Below are 18,833 nucleotides of genomic sequence, written 5' to 3' on the forward strand. Positions count from 1 at the left end.
AGAGAGAAAGAGTTATAAAGAGGGAGCGGGAATGGATGGATGGGAGAAAAAGAGAGGTGGGGGAGAAAATGGAGAGCAGAGAGCAATGGAAGTGACAGTGACATTTGGTTTCATCTCTGCTTCTGGCCCACTGCCATTAGGTTTTAACCCCAAGCAGGGAACTAATAATAAGGCCTATTTATCAGCTCTAACCCCAAATCATCAGCTTTCACCCCCATCTCAACCCCCTAAACACAGCTACAACCTACTCAACCAATAAAGCCCCCACACATCATGAAACTAATAAAACCCACTGGATATGTTAACTAAGAACCCACTATCTCACTGGAATAAAGACCTCCTCCGTTGCTGTCATTATTGAAAGAAATTGTGATATCTCACATCTCAAAATAGGGCTACTTAATGTTAGATCCCTCACTTCCAAGGCAGTTATAATCAATGAACTAATCACTGATCATAATCTTGATGTGATTGGCCTGACTGAAACATGGCTTAAGCCTGATGAATTTGCTGTGTTGAATGAGGCCTCACCTCCTGGTTACACTAGTGACCATATCCCCCGCGCATCCCGCAAAGGTGGAGGTGTTGCTAACATTTATGATAGCAAATTTACATTTACAAAAAAAAAGGCCTCCTGGGCCATATACAGCGTTCCTCAGTGAGTTCCCTGAATTCCTATCGGACCTTGTAGTCATGACAGATAATATTCAAATTTTTGGCGACTTTAATATTCACATGGAAAAGTCCACAGACCCATTCCAAAAGGCTTTCAGAGCCACCATGTTGGGTTTTGTCCAACATGTCTCCGGACCTACTCACTGCCACAGTCATACTCTGGACCTAGTTTTGTCCCGTGGAATAAATGTTGTGGATCTTAATGTTTTTCCTCATAATCCTGGACTATCGGACCACCATTTTATTACGTTTGCAATTGCAACAAATAATCTGCTCAGACCCCAACCAAGGATCATCAAAAGCCGTGCTATAAATTCTCAGACAACCCAAAGATTCCTAGATGCCCTTCCAGACTCCCTCCACCTACCCAAGGAGATCAGAGTACAAAAATCAGTTAACCACCTAACTGAGGAACTCAATTTAACCTTGCATAATACCCTAGATGTAGTCGCACCCATAAAAACAAAAAACATTTGTCATAAGGAACTAGCTCCCTGGTATACAGAAAATACACGAGCTCTGAAGCAAGCTTCCAGAAAATTGGAAGGGAAATGGCGCTACACAAAACTGGAAGTCTTCCGACTAGCTAGGAAAGACAGTACCGTGCAGTATCGAAGAGCCCTCATCCGGCTCGATCATCCTATTTTTCCAACTTAATTGAGGAAAATAAGAACAATCCAACATTTATTTTTGATACTGTCGCAAAGCTAACTAAAAAAGCAGCATTCCCCAAGAGAGGATGGCATTCACTTCAGCAGTGATAAATTCATGAACTTCTTTGACGAAAAGATCATGATTAGAAAGCAAATTACGGATTCCTCTTTAAATCTGCATATTCCTCCAAAGCTCAGTTGTCCTGAGTCTGCACAACTCTGCCAGGACCTAGGATCAAGGGATACACTCAAGTTTTTTATAACTATATCTCTTGACACATTGATGGAAATAATCATGGCTTCTAAACCTTCAAGCTGCATACTGGACCCTATTCCAACTAAACTACTGAAAAATCTGCTTCCTGTGCTTGGCCCTCCTATGTTGAACATAATAAACGGCTCTCTATCCACCGGATGTGTACCAAACTCACTAAAAGTGGCAGTAATAAAGCCTCTCTTGAAAAAGCAAAACCTTGACCCAGAAAATATAAAAAACTATCGGCCTATATCGAATCTCCCAATCCTCTGACAAATCAACTGTACATTTCGGTGTTCCTCAAGGCTCCGTTTTAGGACCACTATTGTGTTCACTATATATTTTACCTCTTGGTGATGTCATTCGGAAACATAATCTTGACTTTCACTGCTATGCGGACGACACACAGCTGTACATTTCGATGAAACATGGTGAAGCCCCAAAATTGCCCTCCCTGGAAGCCTGTGTTTCAGACATAAGGAAGTGGATGGCGGCAAATGTTCTACTTTTAAACTCGGACAAAACAGAGATGCTTGTTCTAGGTCCCAAGAAACAAAGAGATCTTCTGTTGAATCTGACAATTAATCTTGATGGTTGTACAGTCGTCTCAAATAAAACTGTGAAGGACCTCGGCGTTACTCTGGACCCTGATCTCTCTTTTGATGAACATATCAAGACTGTTTCAAGGACAGCTTTTTTCCATCTACGTAACATTGTAAAAATCAGAAACGTTCTGTCCAAAAATTATGCAGAAAAATTAATCCATGCTTTTGTCACTTCTGGGTTAGACTACTGCAATGCTCTAATTTCCGGCTACCTGGATTAAGCACTAAATAAACTTCAGTTAGTGCTAAACACGGCTGCTAGAATCTTGACTAGAACCAAAAAATGTGATAGCCTCTCTACACTGGCTTCCTGTTAAGGCAAGTACTGATTTCAAGGTTTTACTGCTAACCTACAAAGCATTACATGGGTTTGCTCCTACCTATCTTTCTGATTTGGTCCTGCCGTACATACCTACACGTACGCTATGGTCACAAGACGCAGGCCTCCTTACTGTCCCTATAATTTCTAAGCAAACAGCTGGAGGCAGGGCTTTCTCCTATAGAGCCCCATTTTATGGAATGGTCTGCCTATCCATGTGAGAGACGCAGACTCGGTCTCGACCTTTAAGTCTTTATTGAATACTCATCTCTTCAGTAGGTCCTATGATTGAGTGTAGTCTGGCCCAGGAGTGTGAAGGTGAACGGAAAGTCACTGGAGCAACGAACCGCCCTTGCTGTCTCTGCCTGGTTGGTTCCCCTCTCTCCACTAGGATTCTCTGCCTCAAACCCTATTACAGGGTCTGAGTCACTGGCTTACTGGTGCTCTTCCATGCCGTCCCTAGCAGGGGTGCGCCACTTGAGTGGGTTGAGTCACTGACGTAATCTTCCTGTCCGGGTTGGCGCCGCCCCTTGGGTTTATGCCGTGGGGGAGATCTTCGTGGGCTATACTCTGCCTTGTCTCAGGATGGTATGTTGGTGGTTGAAGATATCCCTCTAGTGGTGTGGGGGCTGTGCTTTGGCAAAGTGGGTGGGGTTATATCCTGCCTGTTTGGCCCTGTCCGGGGGTATCGTCAGACGGGGCCACAGTGTCTCCCGACCCCTCCTGTCTTAGCCTCCAGTATTTATGCTGCAATAGTTTGTGTCGGGGGGCTAGGGTCAGTCTGTTATATCTGGAGTATTTCTCCTGTCTTATCTGGTGTCCTGTGTGAATTTAAGTATGTTCTCTCTAATTTTGCTTTCTTTTTCTCTCTTTCTTTCTTTCTTTCTCTCTCTCTCTCTCGGAGGACCTGAGCCCTAGGACCATGCCTCAGGACTACCTGGCCTGATGACTCCTTGCTGTCCCCAGTCCACCTGGTTGTGCTGCTGCTCCAGTTTCAACTGTTCCGCCTGCGGCTATGGAACCCTGACCTGTTCACTAGACGTGCTACCTGTCCCAGACCTGCTGTTTTCAACTCTCTAGAGACAGCAGGAGCGGTAGAGATACTCTGAATGATTGGCTATGAAAAGCCAACTGACATTTACTCCTGCACCCTCTACAACCACCCTAATTATTATTATTTGACCCTGCTGGTCATCTATGAACATTTGAACATTTTGGCCATGTTCTGTTATAATCCCCATCCGGCACAGCCAGAAGAGGACTGGCCACCCCTCATAGCCTGGTTCCTCTCTTGGTTTCTTCCTAGGTTCTGGCCTTTCTAGGGAGCTTTTCCTAGCCACCGTGTTTCTACACCTGCATTGCTTGCTGTTTGGGGTTTTAGGCTGGGTTTCTATACAGCACTTTGCGACATCAACTGATGTAAGAAGGTCTTTATAAATACATTTGATTGACTACCATACAGTCTTGCCATCCCACTTAAACATCTTAATATCCCTGAGCAATATCTATCATCTCAAACACACACTTTTTTTATATCCTTCCCACAATCCAGCTCGATCTTCATCCACCCCACCGCAGTGTGTCCTTCAAGGGCTGCCATCCCTGACCCTGGCCGCAGACGAGAGGATTAGACCTCGGGCCTTGTATCCCACAGCGACACCGCCACTCAGCCGTGAAGGCTTGCCCACAGACTGTGCCGGTTGCCTTGGCGATGCTGGAACGCAGCCACTAGGTTGGACCCAAGGCACAGAGCGCATCTCAATAGTCTGATGTGGTTTCCCCTCCCCTTCATCTGCACTGATCTGTAAAGGCAGAGGAGGTGACATCAACATGGTGGGACTATGTCTGCCGGGCATTCACTTCCACCACTCCAGTTAGTTCACGTCAGTACAGATTAAGGGAACAAGACATTTTAGACTATTGAGATGCAGCCATGGTGTCCCAAACTACAGGGAACATCCCTAAGGGATAGATTGGTAAGGGGGATGGACGGATCAGAGGAAGAGCCAGTGAACAGACTGATGTTGTTGGAACCAGTCCAGACAGCACTGCCAAAGTTCAACCCTCAACTGAGACATAAACCTCAAAATGAATCCCCGGTTTTAATAAACAAATAAAAGATATGTGATGATTTGATGAAAAACTGTGTTTGTATGATTCACTGAGGATTCATTAGAATCTCACATCACAAAAAGCATTATTCATAGACAGTCTACAGGTTGTATGTCCCTCGACAAATTCATTTCCTCACATAAAGCATACGCCATGATAACGGTCTAGCACTTGGTTCCCCAAACTCTGTCCTACCCTAGAACTACACAGCTGATTTAAATAATCAACGCTTGATGAGTTTGGGAAACCAGGTGCTAGACCGTTATCATGGCGTGGCTGCAGTGGAGCAGGTTGAGAGCTTCAAGTTCCTTGGAGTCCAAGCACACCAAGACAGTCGTGAAGAGGATATGACAAAATCTATTCCCCCTCAGGAGACTGAAAAGATTTGGCATGGGTCCTCAGATCCTCAAAAGGTTCTGCAGCTGCACCATCGAGAGCATCCTGACTGGTTGCATCACAGCCTGGTATGGCCACTGCTCGGCCTCTGACCGCAAGGCACTACAGAGGGTAGTGCAAATGGCCCAGTACATCACTGGGGCCAAGCTTCCTGCCATCCAGAACCTCTATACCAGGCGGCATCAGAGGAAGGCCCTAAAAATTGTCAAAGACCCCAGCCACTCTAGTCATAGACTGTTCTCTCTGCTACCACACCTAATCAAATGGCTACCCAGGCTATTTGCATTGCCCCCTCCCCCTCTCTTTTACACCATTGCTACTCTGTTATCATCTATGCATAGTCATTTTAATAACTCTACCTTCATGTACATATTACCTCAACTAACCAGTGCCACCGCACATTGACTCTGTACCTGTATATAGTCTCGCTATCGTTATTTTACTGCTGTTGTTTAATTACTTGTTACTTTTATTTCTTATTCTTATCCGTATTTTTTTAACTGCATTGTTGGTTAGGGGCTCGTAAGTAAGCATTTCACTGTAAGGTTGTATTCGGTGCATGTGACTAATACAATTTGATTTGAAACCCTGATTGAGCAATATCTTTTATCTTGATCATCAAACGGTTGAATCAGAGAGCCTGATGCTGTGGGTGAAGTTCTTAGTGACCCGGTGCTCTTCCCTCATCCAATCCCCACTCCAGAACACTCTGCTCCACTCAGCCACAGAGTTGCCTAGCAACCCACAGAGCCACTCAGAATACACATGTAATGATGGGGCGGTGAGTCGAAGCAGGTGCAGGTGAAACGTTTTAATAAAACAACAAAACCAAGAACACAACACTAACATAAGGCAGAACGCCGATACACAAGAACAATACCAACTGGTGAGTGAACCTGGGAAAGTGACATATAAAGGGGAGGAAATGATGAAGGTAGTAGAGTCCAGGAGTGAATCATAATGATTCACAGGTGTGCGTAATGATGTATCCCAGGGCCGGTGGTTAACACTCTGGTGATGTCTTACGCCGGAGGGGAGGCGCAGGAGCAGACGTGACAACACAGGAACTTCAGAGCGCTAGGATAATGAATCTCCACTCTATCCCGGCATTCCTCTTCCCAACCGGAAGCACATTCACTGTATTTATATCTCCATCCATCTTTTCACAAAGGGGAATATGTTACACCCCTTCCATGCACACTGGGTTGATGGGGGTTATATATCACATAGATAAATCCACAGTTGTGTGAGGACGGTGATAGAATGCTCTGGTATTTAGAATGCTGTACGGTAAAAGATGGTTCTGAATCACGTCGTCAAAATCCACATTTCAACAGACACAAAAGGGCTTACGAGACAGACGCCAGTGATGAAAGATTTTTAAATATATTTTTTGTATTTTTCCCCAATTCCGATCTTGTCTCGTCGCTGCAACTCCCCAACGGGCTCGGGAGAGTAGGTCGAGTCATGCATCCCCCTTAACATGACCCGCCAAACCACACTTCTTAACACCCGCCCGCTTCACCCAGAAGCCAGCCGCACCAATGTGTCGGAAGAAACACTGTTCAACTGATGTCAGCCAGCAGGCGCCCAGCCCGCCACAAGGAGTCGCTAGAGTGCGATGAGCCAAGTAAAACCCCCCGGGTCAAACCCCCCCTAACCCGGACGACGCTGGGCCAATTTTTCGCCGCCTGACCGAACTCCCATTTGCGGCCAGTTGTAATACAGCTCGGATTGAACCCGGGTCTGTAGTGACGCCTCTAGCACTGCAATGCAGTGCCTTAGACCGCTGTGCCACTTGGGGGGCCAGTGATGAAAGTTTTAAACCAGCATCCGCTAACACTATTAGCACATGGAGTGCCACAGTACAGTCTGGTAGATCAATAAACATGCTGCCTTCAGCTACAGACAGCACTGTAATCCCCTAAAGTCAGGATTCAGTACAATCAGTAATGGCAACCTAAATGAAAACATGGCCCCTGGGGACCAGACAGTAGAGCAGATTACGAGCAGCCTTGGGCGACAAACCTCTAACCCCCACTGTTGGCAGTCTGTCTCGCTCTCCGACACACACGGATGTATGTACAGTACAGTACACACATGCACCAAAACACACATCTGAGGGGTGATAATTCCATTGAATCCATAACCCCCTACTGAGTTATATTTTATTACATATTTTAGGGGGGGTGATGGAAGGGAATTTTGGGCAGGGGAGAGGCAGCAGAATAGTTTTCTGGAGAATTGAACAAGTAGCCTTAGGAAGAGAAGACACCAAGTGTAACAACATATATAAAAACAGTTCTAGTTGGATCAGAAATGGAGATGGGTAACTGGGTACATAGTCAGTTACAGTGTAACTGCACAATACAGTACAAGGCCATTCCCACATACTGAAGTTCATCGATGCCGAAAACCACCCCATTTACTGTATGTCATGAAAATGTCTGACAATATTTAGGTGACACAGCCAAGGCATGTGTCGGCATAACTGTTCATTTGTTTCCTTTCCCTGGGGGCAAAGCTGCTTATATTTTCAGGGGCTGAAAGGGGATTACATACACCACACCAAAATATACACACCAAAAAATACACTGTGTACAACACATTGAATAAGCAGTGATATAACTTATTGGTGAAATTGTAAAGAGACATTGTATACAGAGTGTACAAAACATTAAGGACACCTGCTCTTTCCATGACAGACTGACCAGGTGAATCCAGGTGAAAGCTATGATCCCTTATTGATGTCACTTGTTAAATCCCCTTCAATCAGTGTAGATGAAGGGAAGGAAACAGGTTAAATGAGGATTTTTAAGCCTTGAGACAATTGAGACATGGATTGCGTATGTGTGCCATTCAGAGGGTGAATGAGCAAGACAAAATATTTAAGCGCCTTTGAACAGGGTATGGTAGTAGATGCTAGGCGCACCGGCTTGAGTGTGTCATGAACTGCAATGCTGCTGGATTTTTCACGCTCAACAGTTCACCGTGTGTATCAAGGATGGTCCAGCACCCAAAGGACATCCAGTCAACTGCGGGAAGCATTGGAGTCAACATGGGCCAGCATCCCTATGGAACGCTTTTGACACCTTGTAGTCCATGCCCGACGAATTGATGCCGTTCTGAGGACAAAAGGGGGGTGCAACTCAATATTAGGAAGGTGTTCCTAATGTTTTCTACACTCAATGTATATACACATACCAAAATATATCAACAGAAAACACAGCAAAGCCTCAAACACTCCTATACGCACAGAGCAAAGCTACAACACCACTCTCTCTAGCCCCCACACAAACAAACATGAATGACAAGATCAACCTCCTCCTCAATACACACACAAAACCCAGTGACCTAACTCACACCCGGTGTACACAAACATCCAACACCTGGGCGTGCACACACAGCGATTCCTCTCCCTCTGTGCTCTGTGTGAGGGCTGAGAGGTGTTCTAACACTATAGCCCTGGGTCTGAGGTCTGTAATGGAACAGTTAAACCCCACAGACCTTGGGGGAGGGGAGAGGTCAGAGAATGTAATGTTTCAATGAACAAATCATGGCCTCAGTAGCATGGGGAAAACGACCCATCCAGAAAGTTACCCCGTATTCTGGTGTGTGTGTGTGTGTATGTGTGTGTGTGAGTGAGAGAAATAGAGAGGGATAAAGAGACAGAAAGAAGACAAAGCGAGAAAGAGAGATACTAATCAAGAATACCTGTTCACAGTATACATTTTAGTCATTTGCAGACACTTATCCAGAGCGACTTACAAATTAGCGCATTAATCTTAAAATAGCTTGGTGGGACAACCACATATCACAGTCATAGTAAGTACATTTTTATTTAAATCAGAAAACTCAAAGCTAGTAAGGGGGAAAAGTCAAGTGCGAGTGTTAGCTCACGAATGGCATGAGGAGGGGGGGACAAGCCTACAGAGCAGCAAGAGGAACAGCCCCTCACTACCTTCAGGCTACACTCAAACCCTACACCCCAACCGAAGCACTCCATTCTGAAACCTCTGGTCTCTTGGGCCTCCCACCCCTACGGGAGGGCAGCTCCCGTTCAGCCCAGTCCAAACTCTTCTCTGTCCTGTCACCCCAATGGTGGAACCATCTTGCCCGTAAGCTAGGACAGCAGAGTCCCTGGCGGTATTCCGAAAACATCTGAAACCCTAGCTCTCCCGCTTACTAGCAGTGACTTTGCTGATAGCTACTTTGAGGAAAAATGTACCTACTATGACTGTGATATATGGTTGTCCCACCTAACTATCTTAAGATAAACGCACTAACTGTAAATTGCTCTGGATAATGACTAAAATGTAGTGGAAAGTGCGGAGCAGCGAGGTGAAATTGGAGAACTTGGGAGGGTTGAACACCAGCGGGCTGCAGCGTTCTGGATAATTTGCTGGGTTTTATGGCACAAGCTGGGAGCCCAGCCAACAGAGAGTTGCAGTAGTCCAGACGAGAGACGACAAGTGCCTGGATTAGGACCTGCGCTGCTTCCTGTGTGAGGTAGGGTCGTACTCTACGGATGTTGTAGAGCATGAACCTGCAGGAGCTCGTCACTGCATTGATATTTGCAGAGATCGACAAGGTGATGTCAAGGGTCACGCCAAGGTTCTTCGCACTCTGGGAGGGGGACACAGTGGAGTTGTCAACTGTGATGGTGAGGTCTTGGAGCAGGCAGGCCTTCCCCTGGAGGAAGAGCAACTCTGTCTTGTCGAGGTTGAGCTTGAGGTGGTGATGTGCAGAGACAGACACCCAGCCCTGAGAGGGTGGAGAGGAACTGATGGTTCACGGTGTCAAAGGCAGTGGATAGATCTAGGAGGATGAAACTGAGGAGAGTCAGCTTTGGGGGTGCTGTGAGCTTCCGTGTCACAGAGAAGAGCAGTCTCGGTTGAGTGACCTGTCTTGAAGCCTGACTGGTTAGGGTCAAGAAGATCATTCTGAGATAGTAAGAGAGTTGGTCAGAGACAGCGCGCTCAAGTGTTTTGGAAAGAAAATAAAGGGATTTGTTTGTTTTGACATCAGAGTAGTCAAGTGGTCATTTCTCGAGGAGGGGAGTGACTCGGGCCATTTTGTAGTCAGAGGGGACAGATCTCACTAGTTGCAGGATTTAATCTGGAGAGAGGGGAGAAAGAGGCCAAAGCGTAGGGTAGTTCTATGAGAGACCAGTGGACTCAATAGGCTGAGTGAATGAGGAGCGGATGCCCTCCACCTTCTTTTCAAAGTGGTTGACAGAGTCGTCCACAGAGAGGGAGGAGGGAGGGGTGGAGGATTAAGGAGGGAGGAGAAGGTGGAAAATAGTTTCCAAGGGTTAGTGGCAGAAGCTTGAAATGTTAAGTGATAGAAGTTGCTTCAGCAGTGGATACAGAGGAAGAGGAGGGAGTGAAAGGATGATAACTTCCGGATGACCTTTCCTCTATTTCCGCAGCCTCATTCTGTCAGCTCGCAGAGGGACACAGTCAGGGAGCAGGAGGGGAGGGCCGAGACGGCCGGGAGGTAAGGGGACAGTGCAAGTCATAGGACGCGGAAAGGGAGGAGAGTAGGGTCGAAGAGGAAAAATCAGGAGACAGAAGGGAGGAGGATTCAGCAGAAGGGAGAGATGATATGATAGAAGAGGAGAGTAATGGGAGAGAGAGAGAGAGAGAGGATTGCGATGGCGCATGACCATCTGGGCAGGGGTTGAGTGGGTAGGGTTGGAGGAAAGGGAGACAGAAAAAATTAAGTAGTAATCAGAGACCTGGAGGGGGGTTGCAGTGAGATTAGTAGGAAAACAGCCTCTAGTAATGATGAGGTCAAGCATATTGCCTGTCTTGTGTGTGGGAGGGGACTGGGAAAGGGTGAGGTCAAAAGAGGAGAGGAGGGAGGGGAAAGAGAGAGTTGGAAAGAAATCAAGAGCAGTGAGCCATCGTCAGGAAATGAGCTTTTCAAGGTGTCAAGCTCATTGAGGAACTCTAAGGACACCTGGTGGGCGATGGATGTCAACAATCCTAAGTTTGAGTGGACAAGTGACAGTGACAGCAGGGAATTCAAATGAGGAGACAGGTGAGAGGGAGAAAGGAGAAAATCTCCAATTAGGAGACATTAGTAGCCCTGTGCCACCACAACGACCAGATGCTCTCAGACTATGAGAGAAAACGTAGTCAGATGAAGAGAGAGCAGCAGTGTTCTCTGGGGTGGGGTGATCAATGTCTCTATCAGGACAACAAAGTCAAGGGACTGAAGGGATGAACTCAGCGTTCTTGATCGCAAATCGGCAGTTCCAAACGCCGCCAGAGACCAGGAATTGGAATTGTGTGTGCAGGGTACACTAAATTAGAAGGGTTGCAGCCAAGGGGTGGGGAGCATCTGTAAAGCCTACTGGGAGAGGAGTGAACAGGTATAGAAAACGCATACATAGTTGCCAAAGCTACAAAAAAGCTAAATTTGATCGCAAATTACTAGGTAAGATACTCAAGTGAGAAAGTGGTGTGGTGCCTTCCTCGAACAGGTCAGCAGAACAGTCTGACACAACCTGAGGGAACAGGGGAAAGGGACTACTCTCTGTAAAAAGCAGAGAATGTGACTTGCAAAGCCAACAGCAGGCCAATAATGCTTCACACACACTAGACGTAAAACGTGCTGACGAGGCCGACGTCTTCAACCAGCCTACTATACTGTAAGTACATGTCTTCTATGCATTATAATGGAGCAGTAAGACTGCTCTCTGGTGGCAATCAATGGTACTGCACTTACCCCCCCAAAAGTGCAGTACCTTCTAAAACCTTGTTCCTGCTTTTCCTTACCTTATGGACCAAAGAAAGCATATTCAGAAATAAGATACTGTATCATCATTGTAAGATCGACCATGAATACACCTGGTTTTATTTCGGTTAATTACTTTATATGAACACTACACATGGAGGATGACTAACGACACAAAATAGGGAATGTTATGCTAATCGTATCATGCATAATCAGTTTGCACGTTTGTCACTTTTGCTAACATACACAACCATGTAGAGTAAAGGGTAAAAGCACCGTCTCTCAGTATAAAAACACTACTAACAATATAACAACCTTTTTAAATGATGCAACACTTAGAAATGCCTTCTCTTCCTCCCGCAGGGAGCGCTGCTTTCCTTTCTCGCTCTCACCATTTCCTGTCTTCATAATTGTCACTTGACAGGTGGAGTCATTCCTATGGGACATTAGTTTAAAATGCAGACAGATGTGCAGGTAGGCCTAATTCATATAAGACAAAATGCTAAATACATTCGGAAAGTATTCAGACCCCTTTCCTTTCCCCCACATTTTGTTACGTTACAGCCTTATTCTAAAATAGATTAAATTAATTGTTTTTCTCATCAATCTACACACAATACCCCATAATGACAAAAGCAAAAACAGGTTTTTAGAAAAACATACCTTATTTACATAAGTATTCAGACCCTTTGCAATGAGACTCGAAATTGCGCTCAGGTGCATCCTGTTTCCATTGATCATCCTTGAGATGTTTCTACAACTTGATTGGACATGATTTGGAAAGGCACACATCTGTCTATATAAGGTCCCTCAGTTGACAGTGCATGTCAGAGCAAAAACCAAGCCATGAGGTTGAAGTAACTGTCCGTAGAGCTCCAAGACAGGATTGTGTCAAGGCAGAGATCTGGGGGGGGAAGGGTACCAAAAAATGTCTTATGCATTGAAGGTCCCCAAGAACATAGTGGTCTCCATCATTCTTAAATGTAAAAATTACGGAACCATCAAGACTCTTCCTAGAGCTGGCCGCCTGGCCAAACTGAGCAAGAACCCGATGGTCACTCTGACAGAGCTCCAGAGTTCCTTTGTGGAGATGGTTGTCCTTCTGGAAGGTTCTCCCATCTCTGCAACACTCCACCAATCAGGCCTTTATGTAGAGTGGACAGATGGAAGCCACTCCTCAGTAAAAAAGGCACATGACAGCCCATTTGAAGTTTGCCAAAAGGCACCTAAAGGACTCTCAGACCATGAGAAACAAGATTCTTTGGTTTGCTGAAACCAAGATTGAACTTTTTGGCTAGAATGCCAAGCGTCACGTCTGGAGGAAACCTTGCACCATCCCTACGGTGAAGCATGGTGGAGGCAGCATCATGCTGAGGGGATGTTTTTCAGTGGCAGGGACTGGGAGACTAGTCAGGATCAAGGGAAATATGAACGGAGCAAAGTACAGAGAGATGCTTGATGAAAACCTGCTCCAAAGCGCTCAAGACCTCAGACTGGGATAAAGGTTCACCTTCCAACAGGACAACGACCCTAAGCACACAGCCAAGACAATGCAGGAGTGGCTTTGGAACGAGTCTCTGAATGTCCTAGCCAGAACTCAGACTTCAACCCAATCGAACATCTCTAGAGACGCACCCCATCCAACATGACAGAGCTTGAGAATCTACAAAGAATTGGAAAAACTCTCCAAATACTGGTGTGTCAAGCTTATAGTGTCATACCCAATAAGACCCAAAGCTGTAATCACTGCCAAAGGTGCTTAAACAATGTAATGAGTAAAGGGTCTGCATCACACTGCTGGCTTGCTTCTGAAGCTAAGCGGCGTTGGTCCTGGTCGGTGCCTAGATGGGAGACCAGATGCTGCTGGAAGTGGTGTTGGAGGGACATTAGGAGGCACTCTTTCCTTTGGTCTAAAAAAATATCCCAATGCCCCAGGGCAGTGATTGGGGACATTGCCCTGTGTAAGGTGTCGTCTTTCGGATGGGATGTTGCACTTATTGTAAGAGTTGGGGTGTTAACCCCGGTGTCCTGGCTAAATTCCTAATCTGGCCCTCATACCATCAGTCACCTAGTCCCCAGCTTACAATTGGCTCATTCATCCCCCCTCCTCTCCCCTGTAAATATTCCCCAGGTTTATTTTTATACATTTGCAAAATATTCTAAAAACCTGTTTTTGCTTATTCATTATGGGGTATTGAGTGTAGATTGAGAAAAATAACAATTTAATCCATTTTAGAATAAGGCTATAACGTAATAAAATGTGGAAAAAGTGAAGGGGTCTGAATACTTTCCAAATGCACTGTAAGAACCCTCATTTTCCATTTTAAAATGTTTTCTCCCATTAGCTCCTACTGAATGTGACCCTGTTGACCCTTTACCCAGTAGAGGGGAGAGCGTTGCCATCCTGGTCATACTCATCCTCATGGTATGGCAGGCCCTGGTGTACCCTCTGGTAGTGCACCCTCAGGTTGCCCCTGTGGGCGAATCTCTTGCCACACTCCTGGCAGACGAAGGGTCTCTTCCCCAGGTGGACGTCTCTCTGGTGGGCCCGGAGGTTCCCGCTGCGGGCAAAACGCTTTCCACACTGGGTGCAGCCAAACGGCCTTTCCCCTGTGTGGACGCGGGTGTGCACCGTGAGCTCTGACGGAGTCAGGAAGCTCTTGTCACATACCAAGCAGGGGTACATCCTCACCCCTGTGTGGCGCAGCAGGTGCCTGCGCTGGTGGGACGGGTAGCTGAAGCTCTTGCCGCAGTACGGACAAGTGTAGGGTCTCGCCCCGCCCAGTGTGTGTGCGTGACCTTGTGCGTGTTTCTGAGCGTGTGTGTTGGTGTGTGGTCTGACTGGATCCTTAGCAGCCAATGACCAGCGGTTCTGATGAACTAGGCCCCTCCCTCTGTCGTCTCTTGGTCTCAGGCCTCTCTGGGATTGGTTGGTTTGGTCCTGTGACTGTCGGGGCTCTCTCTGCTCTAGTACCTGGTCTGGGCTCTGGTCCAGGAAGCTTGGATCCTGAAGCTCTAGAGGAACCCCACTGGCCCAGGGGTCAAGCCCAGGAGACCTGTGGTCGGGTCTGGGAGAGAAATGTCCAACCCGGGGGCCATGGAAGAAGGAGGTGGAGCTCTGGCTCTGAAGAGGTCTGGGGTCTCCCTCCCAATGGGATACTACCAAGAGATAGGAACATCATGAAGGGAGCTCAATACACTCATTCCAACAATTCCACAAGTATAAAATACGATACAGTATGAACAGACAAGGTTTATTTGCTCTAAAATCACAGCGTTTAGTTGCGATAGTTGTGGGCCAAAATGCTTGATTTTGCTTGCGGCAATTCTGACATTTTGGGTGGCAATTTGCAATGATTTTGTCACAAAAATTCGCTGACTGGGGGAAAAGTTTGTTGACGTGTTTGATTGAACAATTGTATGCAGTAAAAGTGAGGTGACTGGTTAAGATTGAAAGCCCTCTTTTTGCACTGAGGTGATTGGACAGTTTTATGTGCAAATGTTAATATTGATTTGACTGTTTTATGCAATAATAGTGTGTTGATTGGCCAAATTTGCAAGTCCTAGCATAATATACAAGGAATTGTTGATTTACCCAAAAAAATTATCTATCGCAGAATCGCTAAATCCTGGAGGGACACAAACATGTAGATTGATTGGTTAAGGATTACACTTCCTTACACTTTGCCTTGGTCCCTGTTGTGTCAGACAAGGGTTCTCCCAGCCTCTGACCCCCAGCAGAAGAGCTCCTCCCTGGCCCTTGGCCCTCCCCCTCCACAGGGGCAGGGTGGGGCTCCTCGAACTGTGGAAGAGGGCAATGTTTAAGCTGAAGGGAGAGAATAAAACATTAATGTGGGGGCCAGCATCACAGCTGTGTTAACAGCCTTTGAATAAATTAACCATTAAAAACTCAAAGCAGCATGACTATCTTTGTGACATAGAATAAAACGAATTAATTAAATAGAGAAAGACAGACATTCTTATTGTGTTAGAGAATGACTGACTGACTGACCTCTTCTTTGATGGAGGACCCCTCCAGCTCAGTCCTCTCCTTTTTCATCCTGTGGGACTTCTTACACCCGCTGTCCTGGACCAGTGGGGGGGTCTCAGAGGCCGCATCCGAATCCCAGCTTGAACCTGAACAAACGGTGCAAGACAGACAACCAGACAGTAGTTTAGGGGTGTTTTCAACCAAAATGTTCCTAATATCATTTGCAGATGAGACATCTGGTTTTCTTACCAGCTCTTGGTTCAGACTGCTGCCTAGGGCTGCCATCTCCTCCTGTTTTTCTCACCGGTCCTTCTACCACATCCAGTAGGCCCTCTCCTTCTTCTTCCTCTCCTTCCTTCTTCAGCCTCCTCTCTGCCCGCTCCAGCCTCCCCCTCAGGCCTGTGATCTCCTCTCCTCTCTGTGTCAGCTCCTCCTGCTGCTCACACAGACTGCTCTCAAAGATTTTGGCGATCTCACACACCGCTGCCGCCAGCAGGGAGTCCATGACGGTGGCCAGCTGGGCGTGAAACGTGTTCCTTACAGACTCCAGCATTGTGGCTATGGTGGTGTCCTTACCCCCTGCTCTGGGGGCAACAGGGGTAGATAGGGTGGAGGGTTACACCGAGTCCCAAGGAGAGGAGCACTTCTTTGCTGTCAATCAGGTGGGGTGGTGATGAGGAGGATGTCACTATGGTAGAAGATGGAACAGTAATTTATATAGATGTGACCCTCTATCTGACATGCAGCAATGTTGGAGTCAACCTGGCTACATCCGTCTCCTCTCCAGTCCACCACACTTATCTGGATCTGAGCCAGTCTGTGAAGCATAACTAGCTACAAAGCCAAGTAGCCAACACCCCACCCCTCCAGAATCACTGCTCGTTAGCTGGCTAAACCACTAATATCCAGTCTACATGTTGTTAATAACAGATGAGACTTACCTTAAAACAAACACTGAAGACTGAAGAGTGCAGCCAGGCAAATCAAGATAGCTAGACAGCTAAACAAGGGTAGCTATGGATGGCAGACTCAGTTAACGTTATCTAGCTAGCTGGTTAACAAAGACGCAAGAAACCTGGAAGAGCCGTTACTGTATGTAGCTACAGTACTTGCTTTATTGGTCGAGTCATTTGGAATTCGAGTAGACAACTCAAACTCTCAGATTTCTGGATTTTTCAATTCACTAAAATGGCTAGCGAAATCTATGGAAGCGAGCCATGTTGATTCTCAGTCTCGCGAGAATGAGACGTTCTCCTCTACGGGATTTGCAATTCCCTAGCCGGGTAGATGGAGTGACCGCAAAAGGGAAATGAGTTTGGAGATCTAAAGCTTTTTTATTTTATTAACAACAAATCAATACAGGAAGTACATGTGGGAACACAAGTATATATAAATAATATACAAAGGACAATTGGGCTAAGGGCGGGGCTAGGGGGTACAATATCACATTACACAAGGACCTTAAAGGACATACATACACTTATAATTCTAACAACTTTCTCGTTAGTAGAGTATTTAATTGTCTTTAAATATAGTTCAATTTATTTTTGTAAGGTAAGAAAATGTGGTGTTTTGATTGTAAATTTACATTTGTGAATATGAAATTTGGCCAAAAGAATAATTAAATTAATTACATACAATTGTTTCAGCTTATTTCTATCGTAGGTAAATAATCCAAGCAGTACATCTCTCCACAATAGTGTAAGATCTTCATAAATGTGTTCAATTATAAATCTACTGATGTCTTGCCACAGTTTCCTTACATGAATACAATGCCAAAAAAGATGCAACACTGTTTCTGGGTGGTCATTTCAAAAGGTACAATTTGAGTTTATGTTTTCCTTAAACTTCTTCATATAGTGGTTGGCAGGATAATATTTATGACCAATTTGAAAGGAAACTTCCTTAATTTTGTTAACAAGTAGGTATGTGTGTGCCAACATCCAAACTTTTTCCCAACAGATATTATCAATACATCTGTTCGAATAAGGCATGACATAAGGTATAGATACAACATCTTGCAGAAACAAGGTTCGTATCGCTCTGTTGTTGAATGGACCAAAAGAGAAACAAATCTTTCCTACTGATGAGTCAACAGGGTCAACGGAAGGTAAGCTCTGAGGGTCAGGTCTTGACACGTTCCTGAATACTAAAACAACACCTGAGGGAATGGCATCTAAAATAATTGCAAAATCTTTAGGTGTTACAGGGATCTTGTAAAGTGATAAGAATTCCTCATAACTAAGTAAAAAACCCTCAGCATTTACCAGTTGGCTCACCAAAAGGATATTATTTACCAGTTGGCTCACCAATAGGATATTATTTCAGGAACCAATATTCTAAATACAAAGAAGTATTTTATACAATATATCCCGATTATTCCATATATAATATCTGTGTGGAGAAAAATTATGCTTATAAATTAAGGACCATGACAAGAAAACCTGTCGATGGAAAGCAGAAAGTTTCACTGGAACTTTGTCAATATTATAATTGCAAACCAACATGAAGTTAAGGCCACCAAAAGTAGAGAAGACATGATGAGGAATAAAATTCCCCATAGAAGTGGGTCTTCTTAGGAATTGTTTTATCCAATTGATCTTAAAAGTATTATTTAAGGTAGTAAAGTCCAGGAAATTCAGCCCACCATACTCATACGTGTTCATTACAACAGTTTTCCTAATGTAATGGGTAAGGTTTTTCCACAGAAAGTTGAAAAGCATCTGGTCTATCTCCTTGCTTATTTTACCATCAAGATATAAAGATTGAGCGCCATATGTTAGTCTAGAGATACCTTCAGCCTTGGTTATTAGGACTCTTCCTTTTAAAGATAAGTCCCTCTGTAGCCATTGATTTAGCTGGGTTGTTTTAATAAGAGGGTTAAAATTTAGTAAGCCTCTAGACTTCTGATCCTTGGTAATGGTTATGCCTAAATATGTAAGTTCTTCTTTTACTGGAATACCATAATATGAAGGTGTCACACAATCTTTGACAGCCATGAGTTCACATTTATTAATGTTAAGATATAGACCAGACGCTTTGGAAAAGGATTGTATCACATTGATCGATATGGGACTCTGAC

The 18,833-nt window shown here is 45.3% G+C and overlaps 1 protein-coding gene across 3 annotated transcripts; it reads right to left on the minus strand.

The window, feature by feature from the left end:
* Nucleotides 1-14,081: 14,081 nt before the first annotated feature.
* On the minus strand, nucleotides 14,082-16,978 carry LOC115205368 (zinc finger protein 500). 3 transcript variants are annotated; one of them, XM_029771282.1, is made up of 5 exons: nucleotides 16,693-16,978; nucleotides 16,001-16,335; nucleotides 15,773-15,897; nucleotides 15,442-15,586; nucleotides 14,082-14,919 (listed from the first exon to the last, which is right to left on the minus strand). In XM_029771282.1, exons 2-5 carry the CDS (start codon nucleotides 16,302-16,304, stop codon nucleotides 14,135-14,137), a joined length of 1,359 nt encoding a protein of 452 aa, XP_029627142.1. In that variant the 5' UTR covers nucleotides 16,305-16,335; nucleotides 16,693-16,978; the 3' UTR covers nucleotides 14,082-14,134. The 3 variants fall into 3 exon arrangements, with proteins under 3 accessions (XP_029627142.1, XP_029627143.1, XP_029627140.1); XM_029771283.1 differs by having other exon boundaries at nucleotides 15,442-15,562; nucleotides 16,001-16,439; XM_029771280.1 differs by having other exon boundaries at nucleotides 16,001-16,439.
* Between the last annotated feature and the right edge of the window lie 1,855 nt (nucleotides 16,979-18,833).

The sequence above is a fragment of the Salmo trutta genome, chromosome 13 (genome assembly GCF_901001165.1).
Source record: "Salmo trutta chromosome 13, fSalTru1.1, whole genome shotgun sequence".
Classification (NCBI taxonomy): domain Eukaryota; kingdom Metazoa; phylum Chordata; class Actinopteri; order Salmoniformes; family Salmonidae; genus Salmo; species Salmo trutta.

Coding starts and splice junctions, on each gene's coding strand:
- LOC115205368 (XM_029771282.1), bottom strand. CDS start 16,304: ATGCTGGAGTCTGTAAGGAACACGTTTCACGCCCAGCTGGCCACCGTC. Junction 15,898..16,000: donor GCAGTCTGAACCAAGAGCTG/GTAAGAAAACCA, acceptor CCGTTTGTTCAG/GTTCAAGCTGGGATTCGGAT. Junction 14,920..15,441: donor AACAGGGACCAAGGCAAAGT/GTAAGGAAGTGT, acceptor ATCTCTTGGTAG/TATCCCATTGGGAGGGAGAC.